The sequence below is a fragment of the Mus caroli genome, chromosome 5 (genome assembly GCF_900094665.2).
Source record: "Mus caroli chromosome 5, CAROLI_EIJ_v1.1, whole genome shotgun sequence".
NCBI lineage: Eukaryota > Metazoa > Chordata > Mammalia > Rodentia > Muridae > Mus > Mus caroli.
Genome location: NC_034574.1, coordinates 103,599,341 through 103,618,213, shown reverse-complemented (window position 1 = coordinate 103,618,213; position 18,873 = coordinate 103,599,341). Strand labels below are relative to the sequence as shown.

Below are 18,873 nucleotides of genomic sequence, written 5' to 3'. Positions count from 1 at the left end.
AGTGCTGACATTCTTTACAGGACAAATAGGGGTAATCTGTAGTCACACTGGGGTAGTGCTGACATTCTTTAAGAGGTGGCTATCCAGCAAAGTGTGAATGGCTTTTAGACTAACTGGCAAAGAAATACAAATTGAGAAGTTTTTCCATGTTCTTGTTGACCATATTTGTTAATTTTTAGCATTTGGCTCATACACAGTGCTTTTAGAACCTCTAGTATAGCTCTTCAGAAAGCAGCATGGATTGCCAGCCTCAGAGATGCATTAGACAATTGATGTAGTGACCCCTGTCTAGGGCTCCACACAACAGCAATAAATGCTTCACTGAATGATTGCTACATAGTGTTCTCTGTAGAAGTGCACAAGATAAGCCATGGTTAGTAACTGAGTGAATATTCAGCAGGAGAAAGCACACAAAGAAGGTTTGTGCCTTGGCGGTGAACCACAACTTTCTTCACAACTCCAAATGACAGACTAGAAAGTCCTTACCAGAAGTGTCTCAGTTATAAGCATGAGTGTATAGTACAAAGGGTCATGATTGGGGGAGAAAAACACAGTGCAGAACAAGACTTGAGTTGTTCTTTTATGTTTCAAAGCAAATGAGAGTTGGTACACATTATACATGCAAATAGAAAGGAGTCTCTCTCTGTCTCTTGTAATAGTGTAGAAAATTAGGTTGTTATTTGAAGAGAGGGGTTGGTCAACTTTAGTTCTGTTTTGGCATGGAAATAATTTATAGAAGAGAAGTACTCAACATTCATTACAGTTTGTTGTCCCATGTGCTTAGAGAGATCTTTCTGTGCTTCCTCAGCCTTACTCCAGGGGCTTCTTGCCTGTAGAGTGCCCTGGCATTGCCTGAGGATAGAGGAGAAAGCACAGCTCCCTCCCTAGCAAGACTCTGCTTTCTTGTGGGGCCTACAGATTGGGCTGACAGCAAGTACCAGATAGGCATGAGACCTTATGCACATGATGTCTCTATTGTCTAAACATGACATAGAGATGCTGTGCATAGAAGGAAGTGCATGCATGCAGGAGAGCCAGGTTAAGATGTTATTCGTGGAACAAATTAAATGGTTACAACATAACTTGTGTCGACAGATCATAGAAGGTGTTAAAAGTCTTCCAGTATTCTCCAGAAATGTTAACTAAGTACTTTGTTTCTTCTCAGGAGCTGATGAGAAGCTTCAACAGAGACAGGCGGATTTTCTGTGCCCTTCTCTCTACCCATAGTCGTGCCACTGGCATAAACCTTGTTGAGGCTGACACTGTGGTGTTTTATGACAATGACCTAAATCCAGTTATGGATGCCAAAGCCCAGGAGTGGTGTGATAGAATTGGGAGGTGCAAGGACATCCACATATACAGGTGATAACAATCCTGGCTAACACATAGAAATACTCATAATGAGCTTTGTGAAAAGTGTGGGTGCAGGAATTCAGTAACAAACACGGTTAAGAGGTAGAGTCAGATGTACTATGCTGCAGTTGAATTTTAGAAGTTTCTACATAACTGAGGTTTATTTTCCTTTTCAGCATGTTTTGTCTGGCCTTTGTACTTGACATTTACTTGAATATGTAATCAGTTGTGTGTTAGGTCAGTTGTGTGTTGGCTTTTTGGTGTTCAGTGTGTACATGTTGTACATCTTTTATAGTAACTGAAGAGTACAGCTTATATTTGGCTTGTTTGAAGTACTATAAAATATCTGTTGAAAGACTTTGGAATGTCTCATTATCTTCAAGCATATTAAATTGTAACTGGTGGCCCTCCACAGCTAATTGGCAAGACAGAAGGGCCCCATGGCCCACTTGGAAATTTCTGAGTGTTATATGTTATGCTAATATAATACTAGTCTCATGTGCAAGTATTCGGTCTCAGAGAATAGGGCTGGGTCACCTTTCCTGCTTAGGAGCACAACACAGTCTAGACAGGCAACAGATGAGTAGGCTTCAGGTTGAGTGTTAAAGAACATAATAAACAAATGGGTAAATGATAGATTGGAGGACTGCCTTGCAGTTCTCCATGCAAAGGTCAGATCAGTCTCAGAAGCTGAGAAATAAGGTGCTCTTAATTAAAAGTGGAAATACAGAGGGCCTAGAAATTTGAATACTCAATTTCAAGTGTAGGGCATAGGTTGAACATGAACTATCTATTTGGGACTACAGACAGGAAGCATATCAAAGAGAAACTGAGTCTAGACATGGAAACAGCCACGTCAGTGAAGTCCAGGAATTACCTCAGTTCTTCTGAAAGCAGCATGAGAAGACTTGTTGAAATGAAAGTGCCATGCCCTTTACCTGCCATAGCCATGCTGAGGCATCTGCCTCCTATAGTGTTGTTCATCGCAGCAGGAATAGGGAACACTCACTAGGATGCAGCTATACACCTACCTACTGAGCAGACAAAAGGAAAGCTTCTTCATGCTGCTTAGCAAAGGAAACAAGTGTGGGTTAGCATATGCCATGACAGACAGGATTGATTGTGCCTTATGCCACACACATCAAAGGCCAACCCAGGGTGACAGCATTTCCTAATAGCCTTTGCATTGGCTGCCTAGGAGAAGGGTTTGGAAAGGAAGCAATGATGAAAATATGTATTGCAAGAATTCCTTCTCAGTGTGTCCTTCCTTATAAGGAAGGCCCCAAAGACAAGCCAAAGTTTGATGCCACCAAAGCCTAGCACTAGAAACATCGCAGAAAGTTTATTGGTCGTACTTGTAGAACATGAATGGTTTCTTACAGGGATGTGGGTAACCTCAAATCAGCAGATAGACCCTAGAATGGATAGTAACTTATGCATAGCTACATAGATGGAATCTCTTCTTTCCACTTTCCCTGGGCCTTCTTACTCTAGTCCCTCTACACCCTAGTATATAATTGCATGCAAAGATGAGGGTCCATGACTTCCCCAGCCCATCTTTCTGAGAGAACATCAATAATCAATAGGACCACTCAATGGTCTCTTGCAAGCTGACACAGCTGATCTGATGAAGATGGCTGCTATTTTGCCTGAAGGGCCACATTGTACAACAATATGTCTGTTAAAAATTCACTCACAGGGCCCATGTGGTGGCTCAGTTAATTAAAATATTTGCCTTTAATTTACCTAAGTTTAATATCCAGGACCTACATGGTAGAAGTAGAGTTACCACTTCATCCATCTGTCCATCCATTCATCCATCTGTCCATCCATCCATCCATCCATCCATCCATCCATCTGTCATTGTATTACTATACTATATATCATAATAGTGATAACAACTTGTGAGAAAAGTTCTCAGACTTCTACATGTGTGTTGTGGCACAGGCATGCCTATGTGCTTATATTATCTATCAGTTGATCCCAGTCTCTCTCTCATTATTTTTTAAGAAAAAAAAATGTTACCCATACTGGACATGTCGGCACGTGCTAAAATCCTTGCATTCCAGAGTATTAGACAGGAAGACAATGAGTTTGAGGCTAGTCTGGGCTACATTGTGATTTCCTGATTTAACAAAACCCAACCTATGCATGTGTGTACTATTATTACATGAATGTAAGGTGGTGCCATCTTGCTCTGTGCTACAGAGTGTTGATGTGCTTATAACCCAGAAGTGGACAAAAATGCAGCCTGTTATCTCACAGTGTTATCTCACAGGTTAGAATCTGGCTGTTTTTCCTACTCCTAAAGCTTAAATGTAGGGGAATTATACCTACTGGACCTGTGTTAACATGAGAAGAGACAGCACTGCACCTTGATTGCTTGCTTTTTAATATGTTCCCTATTTAGAATCTTCTTTTCTCTGGAAAGTTCTCATTTGTTTTATTCATCCCTGTGAAAATATTTGTTAAAATGGTTTAACTTGTCTTGACTTTTAGCATTTAACATCCTTAAAGCAAGTAGTCAGAGCTGAAGAGATGGCAGCTCTTACAGAGGATGCAATTTTAATTCCTAGCATTCACATAGCAGCTCACCAGCTGTCTCTAACTTCAGTCTCAGGAAATCAAAAGCCGCCTTGGGCACCAGACATGCAAATGGTACACACATACATTCGGGCAAAACATCCATATACAGAAATTTTTTTTTTTTTTTGGGTTTTTCGAGACAGGGTTTCTCTGTATAGCCCTGGCTGTCCTGGAACTCACTTTGTAGACCAGGCTGGCCTCGAACTCAGAAATCCGCCTGCCTCTGCCTCCCAAGTGCTGGGATTAAAGGCGTGCGCCACCACCGCCCGGCCAGAAATTTTTTTAAAAGTATATTTCAAAACAAAACAGTGAATGTTGTAGGAAACAATAGACTGGATGATGAGCCCTGCTTGGGGTAGTTCTCTGAGACCTTCTGGGGGGCTAGCATCTTGCAGGGAATAGGTAAGAACTGGACACCTCTTGAAAGTCTCTCACAAGGCAAGTCAGGAAAACTGTCAACTCTGTTGTCATCTGGAAGGACAGACAGTAGGGATGAGTCCAAGACACATTGAGAAAGGTCTAGATTGAATGTGGTGGGAAAAACAGTGGCAGGCAGACGGACTGCACTGCAGACTCCAGAGCACAGGAGAGCAAAGATGGGAGAGGGAGTGACAGTGGCTAAGGCAGGTGCTACTTCTCTGACTACCCTTTGGACAACTGTGCCTGGTATTTAATGGCTGTGTTTCTAGGTGGTGTAACTTAATTTATCTATATATGTATACATATTTTTCCCTTTTTTATTTTATAGGCTTGTCAGTGGCAATTCTATTGAAGAGAAATTGTTAAAAAATGGAACTAAAGATTTGATCCGTGAAGTAGCTGCTCAAGGAAATGACTATTCGATGGCCTTCTTAACGCAGGTAGCTTTCATATGTTAGGAACCCTCAGTTCCTACATATGACTACATAGGGAGACTGTCTCATTTCCCAACTCCCTCACAGTAAAGAACACCACAGTGAACAGAATCATCTTTTTTTTTTAAAGTGTGAATTTACTAATGAGGGATGATTCTTGGGTCTGTTTTTATACTGTCCATGGCTCAAGTCAGATTCAGGATCGTGTCTGTCCTGGAAGTTACTTACTGTGCCTATTATTTGTATTTAGCGAACTATCCAGGAGCTGTTTGAAGTCTACTCACCTATGGATGACACTGGCTTTCCTGTGAAAGCTGAGGAATTCGTGGTGCTTTCTCAGGAACCATCTGTCAGTGAAACTATCGCACCCAAGATTGCAAGACCTTTCATAGAGGTGAGAGGAAATCTGGTCTTCCATAAGACTCGTTTGACAATGAATGTTCTACTTGAGTTGTGACTGTGCGTACTTTCCTAGTCTGGTTGTGTGCTTTTACTCACCTGGCTTCTGAGTGCTCAGTCCTTACTCTTTCTTGATTCTCCCCTCTGTTGATCCTGAAGCATTCCTGCCTTCCTTCCTGCTCTGCCCCAACTGTAAAGAAAAGTATCAAGACAATGGGAGAGAAAATGCTAGCCATTGTCCTCTTCCCACTAGGACTTTCTGAGCCATATTTGCTTTCTAGTATTGAACCATGCATTCCATCTGGCCCACAAGCACTCTCCCAGTAAAATACACAGCTGACTTTGAAGACTTAGATGAGGCCCTAGAATGTGTTTGGTATCTCATGTTGGGTCCTTGTTGGGGTGTAATACTCCGGATGTATGTCAGGGATATTACTGTTTCAGTGCAGGGAGGGAAGGTTTGGAGTTGCACATGTGGGTCCTGTGCAGTGTCCAACTTTATAGGCATATAGCAGATACCTATCAGGACTACTTATATCCCCTTTCTCCTGCTTCTGGCTTGATTAAGGCCTATTTTACCCCAAGGGGTCTTACTCTGAATGTCTTTCCCATGGAAGCTGCCCCACCTCTGATTCCGCTGTTTGACTAGGGAGACAATTGACTTGTTGCTTGCTCTTTGGCAAAAGCCATGAATGATGGTGCACAGCAATGCCCTAGTGTGCTAATGGCTTGAATTTCATGCTATCAAAGCTTTACCAACAGTGGTGATGGCCAGCTACTCTCTGATTCTAAAACCAAACTATTGAGAAAGTCCCTCCTTTCCAGAAGTGATTATTCTCGTGGCATCCTTTTACAGTTGTCCACCTAGAGATGGATGTGAATGGACTTCTGTACTTTGGGTCTGCTCTTTGTCTCATGTGGCAGTAGTGTATCTGCCCCCATTCTGGATAATAATATTTATGAACTTGCCACACTGCTCATCAGACCTGTGTATGGGTGACTTTATAGTGTCTTGTGAGAGCATGTTCATGTGTTCCTGCTGAATGTCAGCCTAGAAGCACGGTCTGTGGCCAGCATGTCCTGCACACACAACTTACTAGTAGATACAGCCAAGTGGCATGCCTCAGTGACATCTGAGTGCTGCAGCTGCTGTGGATTGCTTCAGTTGGATGGCCTCTCTCTTAAGCTGTGGTCTCCTATGATAGATTTATTTTGCATCTTGCTGTTGAATAGTAAATCTGAACACCCTCTTTCATGAGCTTGATGGCCATTTGACTGTCTTCCCCTTTGCCCCAAAGCTGGCAATAAAACCCTAGACTTCATGGAAACCTACTACTGAGCCTCACCCCAGCTCCTGGATAATTGCTTCGTCAAGTTTTTGGATTTTGGAGACTTTTTTTTTAAATGTATTTTATTTTGTAATTTTTGTGTGCACATGGATGCATACATGAGTGTGAGTGACTCCAGAGACCAGAAAAGGGAGTCAGTTTTCCTGGAGCTGCATTTACAGGCTGTTGTGAACCACCCAAGATGCTGGGAACTAAATTCAGGTCCTCTGATAGACCAAGGGCACCATCTCTCCAGCCCAGTATTTTCCAAACGTGTGTGTGTGTGTGTGTGTACACGCTCAAGTGTGTAAGTGGGTCAGAGGACAGCTTGCAGGAGTCAGCTCCTTCCACCATGTGTTTTGGCAACAGAAGCCTTTACTAGCTGAACCGTCTCACTGTCCGCTGGTGAGGATTGTTTTGTTTTCTCCTTTCTCTCTTTCTTACTGTCCTTTTGGGTTCTTTGTATTTATGGGCTCACATTGTTCTTTATCTTGCTGAATAGAGATTCTTAGACCTGTCATCATTGTCAGTGCTTTCTGTATCCAGCTTTAAAGATTCTCCAGGTCACTGTGGTGCCCTTTTCTGTTGTCTTCTGGAAATGATTTTTGTGGGTCTTGTGTGGTATGGTCATCTTTTAAGTTGTTTTGGTTTTACCAAATATTTTGAAAATTGGTTGCATGGTGTTTTGGTTTTTTGTTGTTGTTTTTTTACCATGGTTATATTGTCTCACACGTGAGCACCTTAACCCATGCCAGTGTTTTGTTCTTCCATGGGACTTCCCTGTCTAGCTTGATAGTAATTTTATAAGGTCTAGAAGTTTTAGATACATCCACATGTCTATCATCGGAATGCCTATCGTCCAGCCCGTATGTGAGACTCTTAAAAGAAGGGAACTACCTCTGGAGGCTTGCTGCTTGTTAGAGTACACACTCCTTCATTTCACAAGTCCACCTTCAAGTCTCAGTGCAGACTTCCCATAGGCCCTCAAGAGCATCGAGTGTCTGGAGGAAGATGCACAGAGGTCCACAGAGGAAGCTGTGCCTGGATCCAGCACTGTAGCTTTGTCCTCAGACTCAGATGGCTCTAGATATGATGAGGAACCATCACAGCTGGAGGAGTTGGCTGACTTTATGGAACAGGTTTGGGGACTTTTTTTTTCTTTAGAGCTAAGATTTTTAACATTTGAACCCTTTTGTGAAATTTGTTTTGTTTGTTTTGACTTAAGAACAGTAACTTTTAAAATTAAATGTTGGTGAAAGATTTTATGAGGAATTTTATTGATCTTATATTAAGTTGCTACTAACCCAGTTCAAAAATGTATTTTTAAAATAGCTTACTCCAATTGAAAAATATGCATTGAATTACTTGGAATTGTTCCATACGACCACTGAACAAGAAAAAGAGAGAAGCAGTGAGGTAAGAGAATCAAGTTTTGGTATGACATAGTAAAAGCAAAATTTCTCAGTACAGAATTTGATTTGAAGTGACTATGACTTCATGAAATCAAGGTACATCCAGATCCTAGCAGTGCAGGCCAGTGAGACTGCGATCTTGGAAGCCCTGTACAGGCAGCTGGGTTGCTGGATTTTTACCTTGATGTCATTGCACTAGTTTGGAAGCAACTTGGGGCTGACTGAGGGTTTTATGTTGATGGACAGAGCATAGAGTGTAGCAGTATGAACTGAGAGATCCCTTTGGGGAGAGGGAGCTCCACCATGTGTGTGCACAGTGGCTGGGTGAGTTGACCACTAAGAAGAGGTCAGAAACAGCTTGCCTGTTCTGATCTAGAAGTTCTTTTTTCCTATGCTTTTTTCTGGCAGGATTTGGTAATGGCGTCAATGAAGGACTGGGAAACCCGAAATGCTAGAGCCCTGCAGGAAAGGGAGGCCCGGCTACAGCTGGAGCAGGAGGAGGCAGAGCTTCTCACCTACACTCGGGAGGATGCCTATACTATGGTAAGCTAGCATCCGCTTCTGAGGAGAGCACTCAGCTCCTTCCTCACCTGACTGCTGTTCTGAAAGCATATTCCTAATAATTGACATTGTTTTGGCTTTTCAAGATAGGGTTTCTCTGTGTAGCACTGGCTCTCCTGAATCCAGCTCTATAGACCAGGCTGTCCTCAAACTCACAGAGATCTGTTGGCCTCTGCCTTCTAAGTGCTAGGATCAAAGGCATGTGCCACTGGCAATAATTGACACTTTGAGGTCTTCACTGATAAACTGACTTAACAGATGGGATGGGATGGGACTTCTGGAATTTATTTAAATAAATTTATTTAAATAAAACACAGTTTTAAATCCACAATCATGATTGAATATTGATTTGTTACATGTAGCATGAAGCAAAGCCTTTGTTGTGTCTCACACTTGTGTTCCATAGGAGTATGTCTATGAAGATGCTGATGGACAAACAGAAGTCATGCCGGTATGTGACTCCTCTCCCTGAATGCCTGGTCAAGGGACAACCTTGCCCACAGCTTGGCAGCTTATGGAACCTGCTTTCTCTATACAGCTCTGGACACCACCCACCCCTCCTCAGGATGACAATGATATCTACATTGACTCAGTTATGTGTCTCATGTATGAGACCACACCCATCCCAGAAGCTAAGCTGCCTCCTGTTTATGTGAGGAAGGAGCGCAAGCGGCACAAAACAGACCCCTCAGGTGTGCACCTCACTGACTTCTGCCCCCAGGAATTGCTGTGCTGATGAGAGGCTAAGTCACTGTGGCTCTTCCTCCCTCTGCTGGGATGGGAGGAGGGACCCATCCATTGTCTCTTGTACCGTGTTCCTGGGTTCTCCTATTTTAGGGGAAGAAGCTTGATGGTTACAGTTGTTAGTACTAGAAAACTCCTGGGAGGGTGGGTGCCATGGCATGTATCTGTGTTCACAGCCCTTGGAACACTGAGGTGGAAAGATCATAAGAGTTTATGGCCAGCCTGTGCTAAGTAGTAAGACTTTTGAAAACCCAAAACAGATAAATAGTGAACTCAAGAAACATTTTTGCCTTTAGCAGTTGTTTCCATAGTTCCTTGGTCTACATGCCTCTGCGTGCCTTCTTCCCTTTTCTTCATCTCACTGGTGGGGAAATCTCTATCCTATATTGCTGAACTCTGCTCCTGTTCAGCTGCAGGCCGGAAGAAGAAGCAGCGGCATGGTGAGGCAGTTGTCCCGCCCCGGTCCTTGTTTGACCGGGCAACACCTGGTATGTTGAAAATCCGGCGTGAAGGCAAAGAGCAGAAGAAGAACCTGCTGCTGAAGCAACAGACACCTTTTGCCAAGCCTCTGCCCACCTATGTCAAGTCCTCAGGGGAACCTGCCCAGGACAGTCCTGACTGGCTCATTGGCGAGGACTGGGCCTTGCTACAGGTGAGTGGCTGTGGTATCTTTGAGTTGAGCATTCCTGTGGTTTGTTTGCTCCCCCACATTGGCAATTCATAGTGCTGTGTGGGGTGTTTTTTGACACATGGAAAGACATCAACAATGCATTCGAAGTGTGTTGACCTTTGTGCTCTGAAACTCCAACCTCCAGGCTGTAAAGCAGTTGCTTGAGCTGCCCTTGAACCTCACGATTGTGTCACCTGCCCACACTCCTAATTGGGACCTTGTCAGTGATGTTGTCAACTCCTGTAGTCGAATCTACCGTTCTTCCAAGCAGTGCCGGAATCGTTATGAGAACGTCATCATTCCCAGGGAGGAGGGGAAGGTGAGCTTGGGCTTCTTGGTCTTCCTGGGAAGATCTGGCCTCTGCATTGACTAGGTCTTGCTGTGCATTGCTGAGCCGTGTAGCCATCCTGGTAGACTGTGATGAAGTCAGCCTTCTTGACCAGTGAGGCCCATGTGTACATAGTACCTGACACACAGTGTGAACATTGGTGGAGGGTTGGTGTTAGCAGCAGCATCTGTGCTGTTACTGCAGGGTGGAAAACTACGCCATCTGTCCTTCATCATAGCTAGTTTTTGTTACTATAAGCTTTGGATGAGTGAGGGAAGAACTCTTCTTTTTATTTGGTAACCAGTTCATTTAAAGAAGAGTCTACTCATACTTTCTGCACTGCAAGCACAATCAGTGGGTCACAAGCACAGTCTCTTTCTGGGATAATTCTGAGCATTACAAGTATTTATTGACTGATAATACGGCCAAACCATTGTGTCTGCATTTTAAGAAACCTGCTATGGTTTGCATCCTGGATGAAGATGAGTCAGTGCTGCTGCTCAGGGACACGCAGGTCTCTACCCAGCTTCCCTCCTTCCTGCCCTGACTTTGTCTGTTTCTGTTTCTCCATTTGGCTTTCTTTTCTTTACACAGTTCCCCTTTCTTTTCTTTTCGTTTCTTTTCGTTTCTTTCTTTTTCTTTTTTTTTTTTCTTTTTGCCACTTAACCGTAGTTTTTCTGCACATGTCATACCAGCTTTTGCATATGTTCAGCCCTGTTGCCAAGTCAGGTGTGCAGAGAACACTGTCTTTCTGACCACCTCAGTATGTCCATTAGCTTAGGAGCAACAGCAATGTTGGCAAGACAGGCATCTAGTCCTTGTTTTGGTACAATTTGTGAAAACGACCTTGGTGTTAAGAGCCGAGTGTGCCCTTGGAATGAGGATGTCACACTCACCTCACTTCTGTGACCACTCTTTGAACCATCTCTTGTCATTTCTAAAACACTCGTCTCAGAACAAAACATTTGTTTGCTTTTTTTAATAAAAAAGCAAGCCTTCCTCATGATACCATTCTGTGATTCCTCTACCGTAAAACTTCCTGAAACCTCACATTCACTCTTTTATGTTCTGGAAACATTTATAATAATAGCAGCCATTACCTTAATATTGAAAAAAAATAAAGCTAAAATATTTTCTTCTCTTATAGCTGATTTGTGAAGCTAATCCAAAGAAAAAGGCACAAAATATTTATAAGGTACGAGGAGGTGTTCTGAATGAGATGGAAAGCTTTCTGTAAGTGCCTGTGCAAAGGAGCACAGTGAGATCCAGGCTGAGCCTGGACTGTAGGATCAGAAATACAGCACTTAGGGTTTTCTCAAGTGCCTTTTATTCCTATAAAATAGAGGCTTTGCTTCTTCAGCTGAAGGAACCACACAGTGATTCACTGAGACCCTCAGGGACATTGAGAAGCCTCCCTGTTGTTCACACCCTTGTTGAGGCTTGTAACATGGTGGCTAGATGCCAGTAAGAATAACATACGCGTGTGTCTATATAGCCCTGGAGCTATTGTTCATGGCTAGAACCAGTCAGGGCTTTGTTGCTGAACACATGTCCTTCCTGCCTTTAGCCTTGTCTTACCTTTGCTCTGGTGGTGGGTGTGACTCACTGGCTCTTAACTTTCCCCTCTCCCTGCTTCCCTTTGTTTAATGTTGTTGTTGTTTAAATTGGAGAATGCTTATATAGGGGACAGTGTTCACAAGCTGATCCATGTAACCGTGCACATTCGTTTTTTTAGTTCTGACTTTCCTTGGCATTCTCTCTAAACTTAAGGCATCCCTCCAGCAACGTATGTGTACATGTGTTTATTTGCCTAAGTATATCATAATTATACTAGGTATAACTGACTTCAATAATGGAGTTAGTCTGGGTTCAGAGATACTGAGCGTCAGAAAGAGTCCTGGGCCAGGTGGAGTTGTGAACTCTTGTCTCTGACCTTGCACAGTTGTATCTCTGGACTTTGTATCTGAGGGGAAGTGCTTGGGTAAGTGGGTAGCAAGTGGACCACTGTTGACTGTCTTTTTGTTTATCTGCATTATAAGCAGGAAAGATCATGTGGTACAAATGATGTCACAGTCTTCAAAGAATGAAGTCTTAGACACCCCTGTTGCCATACTGTTTACTGTGGGTAGAAGGTATCTGGGTTAGATTACCACTGCCCTTTACTGACCATGGGTATTAGACTCAACTGTTGAAGACTTGCAGCCAACCCTACCTTGTCACCTGCCATGTGTTAACTCCAGGATGTGACCCTGAATATTTTGTAAAATATTTCTCTCCTCAGTGAAGGTTCAATTGAGCAAAGGTTCCTAAGGATTGGGGAAGATTGCCAAGTACCAGCAAATGGTGATCACTCATTGTTGCTACTGTTGTATTAGGTTATCCCAGAAAGGAAGGAAGGGAATGGGACTTGGGTGCGGCCCTTGGAGCTTAGACACAGGCTTCTGATTCAGCAAATGCTGTTTCCAGAGTAGTAGTGTGCCAGGCTTATGGTCCAAACTTGATGAGCTCCTATCAATTTTGTTTCAGAGTAAGAACAATCGTCCTCTCCGCACAAGCCAGATTTATGCTCAGGATGAAAACGCCACTCACACCCAGTTGTACACGAGCCACTTTGAGCTGATGAAAATGACAGCTGGCAAGAGAAGCCCCCCAATCAAGCCTCTGTATGTCCCCTGGGCTCGCACTGTGTTACTGAGATTGTGTCAGCCTAGAGGCTGCTGACTGAGACTTGCTTCTGATTGGCTTCCCTCCTTCAGTAACTGTTCTCTGGTTTCTCTGTTGCAGACTTGGCATGAATCCCTTTCAGAAGAACCCCAAACATGCCTCTGTCCTGGCAGAAAGGTACTTACTTCTATGAATTTACTTCTATGAATTTGACACATTTTTTTTTTTTGCTTTTGAAATGAGTTTGTTTTAAGTTCAGTAGAATACTAAACTCTTATATAAAATAGCATGATCTAAGCTTTAGCCATGATGGTATAGACTCTGACCTTGAGAAAACTTGAGGTTTTTTGCCCTTGATCAGAGTTTGTCTGGGTTAGCCTCTGCCAGATAGACAGACACATTGAGAATCATGTCCTGCATTTATAAGGAGTCATCACCCCTTCTTGCTTTGTTTCAGGGGCTTTGTTCTCAGGTATAGCTAATGTGTTCCAAGGCTAAGAGAGTGATTTCAAGGAAGATTCTTACCAGGTTCCTCTCCCCTGCAAGTCCAACTTTTGTTGGTTGTACCATAAAAGGATATTAAGATGACAGTACTTTGTTATTCAATAAAGGAAAAAGAAAATAGTCAGTGGGTAGGTGGTGAAATGGGAAGATGAAGCTCTCTTTGGAGCTGAGAAGTGGGCTGGATACGAGCAGTGCTTTTATATATTCTCTGGAATAACTATTAGGAAGGAGATCTGCTTGGGTGAAACAGCCACCTCTTTGTCTTCAACACTACATATGTGTACACTGGTCATTTCCTGTCCAGCACCCGCTTTCTTGTTAAATTGTATGTGTCTCCTTGTCACATAGCTGTGCGAGTGGTCATTGCCAAAGAGTCAACTCATGGCATATTTGCTGAGAGCCCAGTAGCAATACTGGACTTCCTTTAACAGTGCCCTGTGTGACCTGGGCTGTTCATCTCTCAGTGTTCCATCTCCCAGTGCTGGACCACCATGTGGAAACTTGAAGCCCAGGCCTCTGTATTTCTTTCTGATAGGAATTACCTTCAGAAATGCCCTATAAAACTCATTCGCTATCTGCACCTCTGCAGCAGTGCTTATTGGTTGGGTGAAACAGTGAATTAATTCAGCTGATGTTTTTATTAGTAGGTCAAGGGCTAGCAGAGCACACAGTGCTTAATGAAAGATGCTGGTATGCCTTCTAGAGGTATGTGTAGCATAAAAGAGGGAAGAGAGGATCTTCACAGGTAGCTGTTCTATGTAGAGTTTAGAACCTAAAGGAGGGTGCTTCAGGTTTGGGAAGCATAGTTTCAGGTGTTTAGTCACCTCTTAGGAAGATGGGTTGTGAACTGGGCCTAGAGAGGAAGCTGAAGACAAAAGAGACTCCAAGTCACCAGAGTAGTATAGGCAAAAACCAGAGTGTGCTGCAGGGGCTGTGAGACTTTCATGGGCTGAGCAGGGCACTCATAGAGCTAGATGTGAGCATTATCGAGGTCACCGTGGCCCCTCATGTAATTTAGCTGGGTAAACCTTACAGCATCTGCTCTGTGGTATTGGTAGGAGGGTTGTCTATATAGTGGGAATAGGGGGTGGGGTGGCATTTGTCCAGTGTTTTGGGATAACTTTGCACAGGCTCTAGGTTCTTTGGTAGGCTGTGGAGGACTTGTGGAGGGATGTCTGGGGCAGACCCACAGAGTTCATGGAGTACTGCCTGATAGTAGATTCCTGAAACTGCAGAAAGTACTGAATCTCATGTGTGCTGGGGCTCATGTGTGCTGGGGAAGGGCGGGGAGGGGTTGTGTGTTTTCTTTTTTGAGACAAGGCCTTTTTTAGTACAAGGTGGCCTTGAACCTTGTGTTAATCCTCCTGCCTCAGCCTCCAGAGTGATGGGAATCCTGTACAGGCAGGCATGAGCCACCATGTGCTGTATACTGTTTTTTCTCAAGTAAAAACCTTTCATTTTTCATTTAAGCGTCGTATGACTTCTTTTTGGCATATATTACATTCCCATCATTCTCTCTTTGTACATTATTAAGTCAAGTCGGGTTTTGTTTGTTTGTGGGGGTTGTTTGGGTTTTGGGTTTTTGTTTGTGTCTTTTGGTTGGCCAGTGGGTTTTTGTTTTATTTATTTATTTATTTATTTATTTTTAGAGACAGGATTTCTCTGTGTAGCCCTGGCCATCCTGGAACTCTGTGAAAAGGGTGGCCACAATCTTAAAGAGATCAGCCTGCTTCTGCTTCCTAAGTGCTGAGATTAAAGGAGTATACCGCCACTGTCCGACTATTTTTTGTTTTTGTTTTTGTTTTTGTTTTTGTTTTTGTTTTGTTTTTTCGAGGCAGGGTTTCTCTGTATAGCCTGGGCTGTCCTGGAACTCACTTTGTAGACCAGGCTCGCCTTGAACTCAGAAATCTGCCTGCCTCTGCCTCCCCCATGCTGGGATTAAAGGTGTGCGCCACCACCCCCTGGCTGACAAAGCACATTTTCAAAGTATTGAGGGCAATATATATAGTTTAAAACTAATGAATGATAGAGTTGATGATTGGCTTGGCAGATACGAGTTCCATTCTTAGGACCCATGTCATGTGGTTCACACCCACCCATTACTTTAGCTCCAGGAAATCAGTGCCATCTCTTGCCTCTTTAGACACCTGTGTGCATAAACTCAAACACATATACATAGTTTATAAAATTAAGTCTAGGGGCTGGAGAGATGGCTCAGTGGTTAAGAGCACTGACTGCTCTTCCAGAGGTCCTGAGTTCAATTCCCAGCAGCTACATGGTGGCTCAAAGCCATCTGTAGTGGGATCCAATGCCCTCTTCTGGCGTGACAAAAGATAGCTCCAGTGCTCGTTTCGGCAGCACATATACTAAAATTGGAATGATACAGAGAAGATTGGCATGGCTCCTGAGCAAGGATGACTCGCAAATTTGTGAAGCATTCCATATTTTTAAAAGAAAAAAGAAAAAAAAGACAGCCACAGTGTACTCATAAAAATAAAATAAAAAATTAAGTCTATTTAAAAAAAACCAAAAACAAAAAACCTAATGAATTGTTTGTGGAATATTTCCAGTAAATTTTTGAACATGGCTAATATATGTTAACTGAAGCTGTAGATAAGAGCTTTTTAACTTTGGCTTTTTACTTTTAAGTGGAATCAACTATGACAAGCCGCTGCCTCCCATTCAAGTTGCATCTCTCCGTGCAGAGCGAATTGCAAAAGAGAAAAAGGTATGGTGCTCTGAAAGCTGGGTCCTCTCAGAGCCATTCTGCTGTAACATGCTGTCACCCTAGAATGGGTCCAGTTCCTTTAGCAGCTTCTTTTCCCACCTGGTCCTTTTAGGCTTTGGCTGATCAGCAGAAGGCACAGCAGCCACCAGTGACACAGCCGCCCCCTCAGCAACAACAGCAGCAGCAACAGCAACAGCAGCAGCAGCAGCAACAGCAGCAGCAACCCCCGCCACCTCCACAGCAGCCACCACCACCTGTGCCGCAGCCACAGGCAGCAAGCAGTCAGACACCAGCAGGGCAGCCTGCTGTCCAGCCCCAGCCCCAGGTCCAGGCCCAGCCACAGCCTGTGCAGCCACAGTCAAAGGGGCAGCCCACAATGACGACTGTGGGCAGTGCTGCTGTGCTGGTGAGAGCCTCTAAACCCACAGTCTGTACACCTCCCTCTGAGAACTCAGAGTGCATCCTAGGGGACGCCTGCATTTTCAGCTGACTAAGCCATCCTTTACCATCTCTTGATTGGGAGGGTAAAGCCACTCTTTGGTATGAGGATCAGGACTAAGGAGAATCTGGGTCCTACAGTTGAGTGTAGTCACACATCCTTTTAATCCAGGCTTGAGGGAGTGTGAGTGCGGCCTGAGCTGTAAAACAAGACCACAACTCATACAAGAAAGAAGCTGCATTCTGTAAAATAAGACAGATGAGGTTGTTCCCTCAGTCTCTGAAAGTGGACAGAGCAGTGCTTTCTGGGTTACTGTGCATACACGGCCACCACCTGGGGATGCCACTCAGGCTCACCCACATTCTCAAGCTGTAAGTGCACAAATAGACAAAGGAAATTCATTGTGGCCAACACAGATGTTAACATAAATGCTTATATTCGTTTTCTATGATGTTCATCACACAGTCATTGAAGCCATGTATAGTTACATTTGAAGAGAACAGGCCCTGTGCTAATGGGATGACACTTAAGGCTGTCAGCCAGGCTTGAAAGTATTTGTGTGTTGCGTACAAGTACACTGGAATGTTGTTCCGTACAGAGGCCAAAGGTTTGGATGGTGGTCTCAGGAGCTATCCACTCTCGTTTTGGGGATGAGCCTTCACCTGGGTCTTGCAGAACTGGCTAAGTAGGCTGGCCAGTGGGCCCCAAGGATCCTCTTGTCTGCATTTCACCAGTACAGGGATTACAATCACACACCACTACTTGGAGGCTTTGCAAAGCAAGCACTTTACCAACTGAGACATTCCTCAAACCTTGAATTGTTAACATTGAGCTGTGATGGGTTTTTGTATGTGGTGGGCAACATTCTCCCTTCACTCAGATGATACATTTACACTGTATGGTAAATGTGGGGACTTTCAAAGTAAGGCTCATGGGCAGTATTTCCTGCCCTTTGGAGTTTGTCTTCCTATGTGGAATAGAGTGATGATCACAGGAAGAATTTGGATAGTGATTGGTTGGTAGGAAGATACTGACGAAGTGGCATTTGAAAGTTGAGGCCTGAGGGACAGGAAGGCATTGGTGAGGAGGAGGAAAACAGCTGGAACAGAGGCTCACATGTGGCCAGCATGAGGGACAGGATGCAGGGCTGAAGATGATGCATGTGGTGAGAGGCAGCATGGGAAGGGGAGCCAAGCTAGAGACAGCCTTAGTGGTAAGCAGACTGAAGGCAGCCAAAGGAATATGTCTGGGATTTGCATTGACCGATGATAATTGATTTTGTAAAGTTTATGTAGCAGAAGGCCTGACCTGAAGTTAAATCTGAGTTTCTGTTTTCAATAGGCAGGAACCATTAAAACGTCAGTCACTGGAACAAGCATCCCAACAGGTGAGGATTGTGCACAGGACTTGAAAAGAGCTCAGTCTTTCTCCTCTGGCCTCACTCATATCCTCCTCTTTAGGGACTGTAAGTGGAAATGTGATTGTGAACACAATAGCTGGTGTCCCTGCTACTTTCCAGTCCATTAACAAGCGTCTGGCATCACCTGTGGCTCCTGGAACGTTGACTGTGAGTTGTCCCCATGCTCAGAGAGCATGCCATTCTGGGAAGACTGTTTGCTTCTTGAATGTTCCACAGATAAGAAAAGTAACTGGTCTAGTTTGAATTTCATAAATAAGCAGCTGGTCAGTTTGGTAATCATCAGGTGTTAGGGAACTGCTCTCTTTTGTATTATTAGGGAAGGATGAATGTCCCCATAGGACAGGTTTACAGAGAGGAGAGAGGTGGTATGTGAAGAAACAGCAGCCAACCCCCCTGGCCCAGGTGCCCTTACCTGTGCCTCACTCTATCAGTGGGAAGCAGAGGTGACATGGGTATCCTGGTAGAGTGCTGTGCTGGAGTGCGGCTCAGTGCTGTATGAGGAGAGCAACCCAAGCAACCCCAATTCCCCGGGGTGAAGGCAACTGGGCAGGAGAGAGCCATCACAAGCATTAAGCTATAGGTTGGCTGTGGGACGATGACCTCCCAGGCAAAGAGCAAACGCCCCCCCCCTCTGTGGTACAGAACAGGGCATGTGGTCAGAAAGTTTTCCTAGTGTCAGCCACCTGCTTTTCTTTTTATAGCTTACAGTCGAAACACATTGCAATGCACTTACTTGATTCTCAGATACCAAGCCTGAAAAGCAGCCTATCTCTTATATAAGAAGTGATATCTCAGCCGGGCGTGGTGGCGCACGCCTTTAATCCCAGCACTCGGGAGGCAGAGGCAGGCGGATTTCTGAGTTCGAGGCCAGCCTGGTCTACAA

At 44.1% G+C, this 18,873-nt stretch overlaps 1 protein-coding gene and 2 non-coding genes across 15 annotated transcripts in view; all 3 read left to right on the top strand.

Annotated features, from left to right (window-relative positions):
• Positions 1-18,873, top strand: part of Ep400 (E1A binding protein p400) — a 106,818-nt gene that overhangs the window by 77,968 nt on the left and 9,977 nt on the right. For 8 of the 13 annotated variants that reach the window (XM_029477957.1, XM_029477962.1, XM_029477961.1 and 5 more), the window contains 17 exons: positions 1,166-1,362; positions 4,688-4,799; positions 5,044-5,187; positions 7,501-7,659; positions 7,853-7,936; positions 8,341-8,475; positions 8,900-8,944; positions 9,032-9,185; positions 9,648-9,889; positions 10,053-10,226; positions 11,383-11,430; positions 12,762-12,898; positions 13,020-13,076; positions 16,053-16,131; positions 16,244-16,537; positions 17,912-17,957; positions 18,031-18,137. In XM_029477957.1, coding sequence (XP_029333817.1) covers positions 1,166-1,362; positions 4,688-4,799; positions 5,044-5,187; positions 7,501-7,659; positions 7,853-7,936; positions 8,341-8,475; positions 8,900-8,944; positions 9,032-9,185; positions 9,648-9,889; positions 10,053-10,226; positions 11,383-11,430; positions 12,762-12,898; positions 13,020-13,076; positions 16,053-16,131; positions 16,244-16,537; positions 17,912-17,957; positions 18,031-18,137 — 2,214 coding nt within the window. The remainder of the gene's footprint in view (positions 1-1,165; positions 1,363-4,687; positions 4,800-5,043; positions 5,188-7,500; positions 7,660-7,852; positions 7,937-8,340; positions 8,476-8,899; positions 8,945-9,031; positions 9,186-9,647; positions 9,890-10,052; positions 10,227-11,382; positions 11,431-12,761; positions 12,899-13,019; positions 13,077-16,052; positions 16,132-16,243; positions 16,538-17,911; positions 17,958-18,030; positions 18,138-18,873) is intronic. The other 5 variants (XM_029477964.1, XM_021163048.1, XM_029477965.1 and 2 more) reach the window with 1 other exon arrangement.
• On the top strand, positions 800-932 carry LOC115031230. The gene has a single exon (XR_003836841.1). It is a non-coding gene; the product is annotated as a small nucleolar RNA SNORA49 (small nucleolar RNA).
• Positions 15,746-15,852, top strand: LOC115031274. Its single transcript, XR_003836873.1, has one exon. It is a non-coding gene; the product is annotated as a U6 spliceosomal RNA (small nuclear RNA).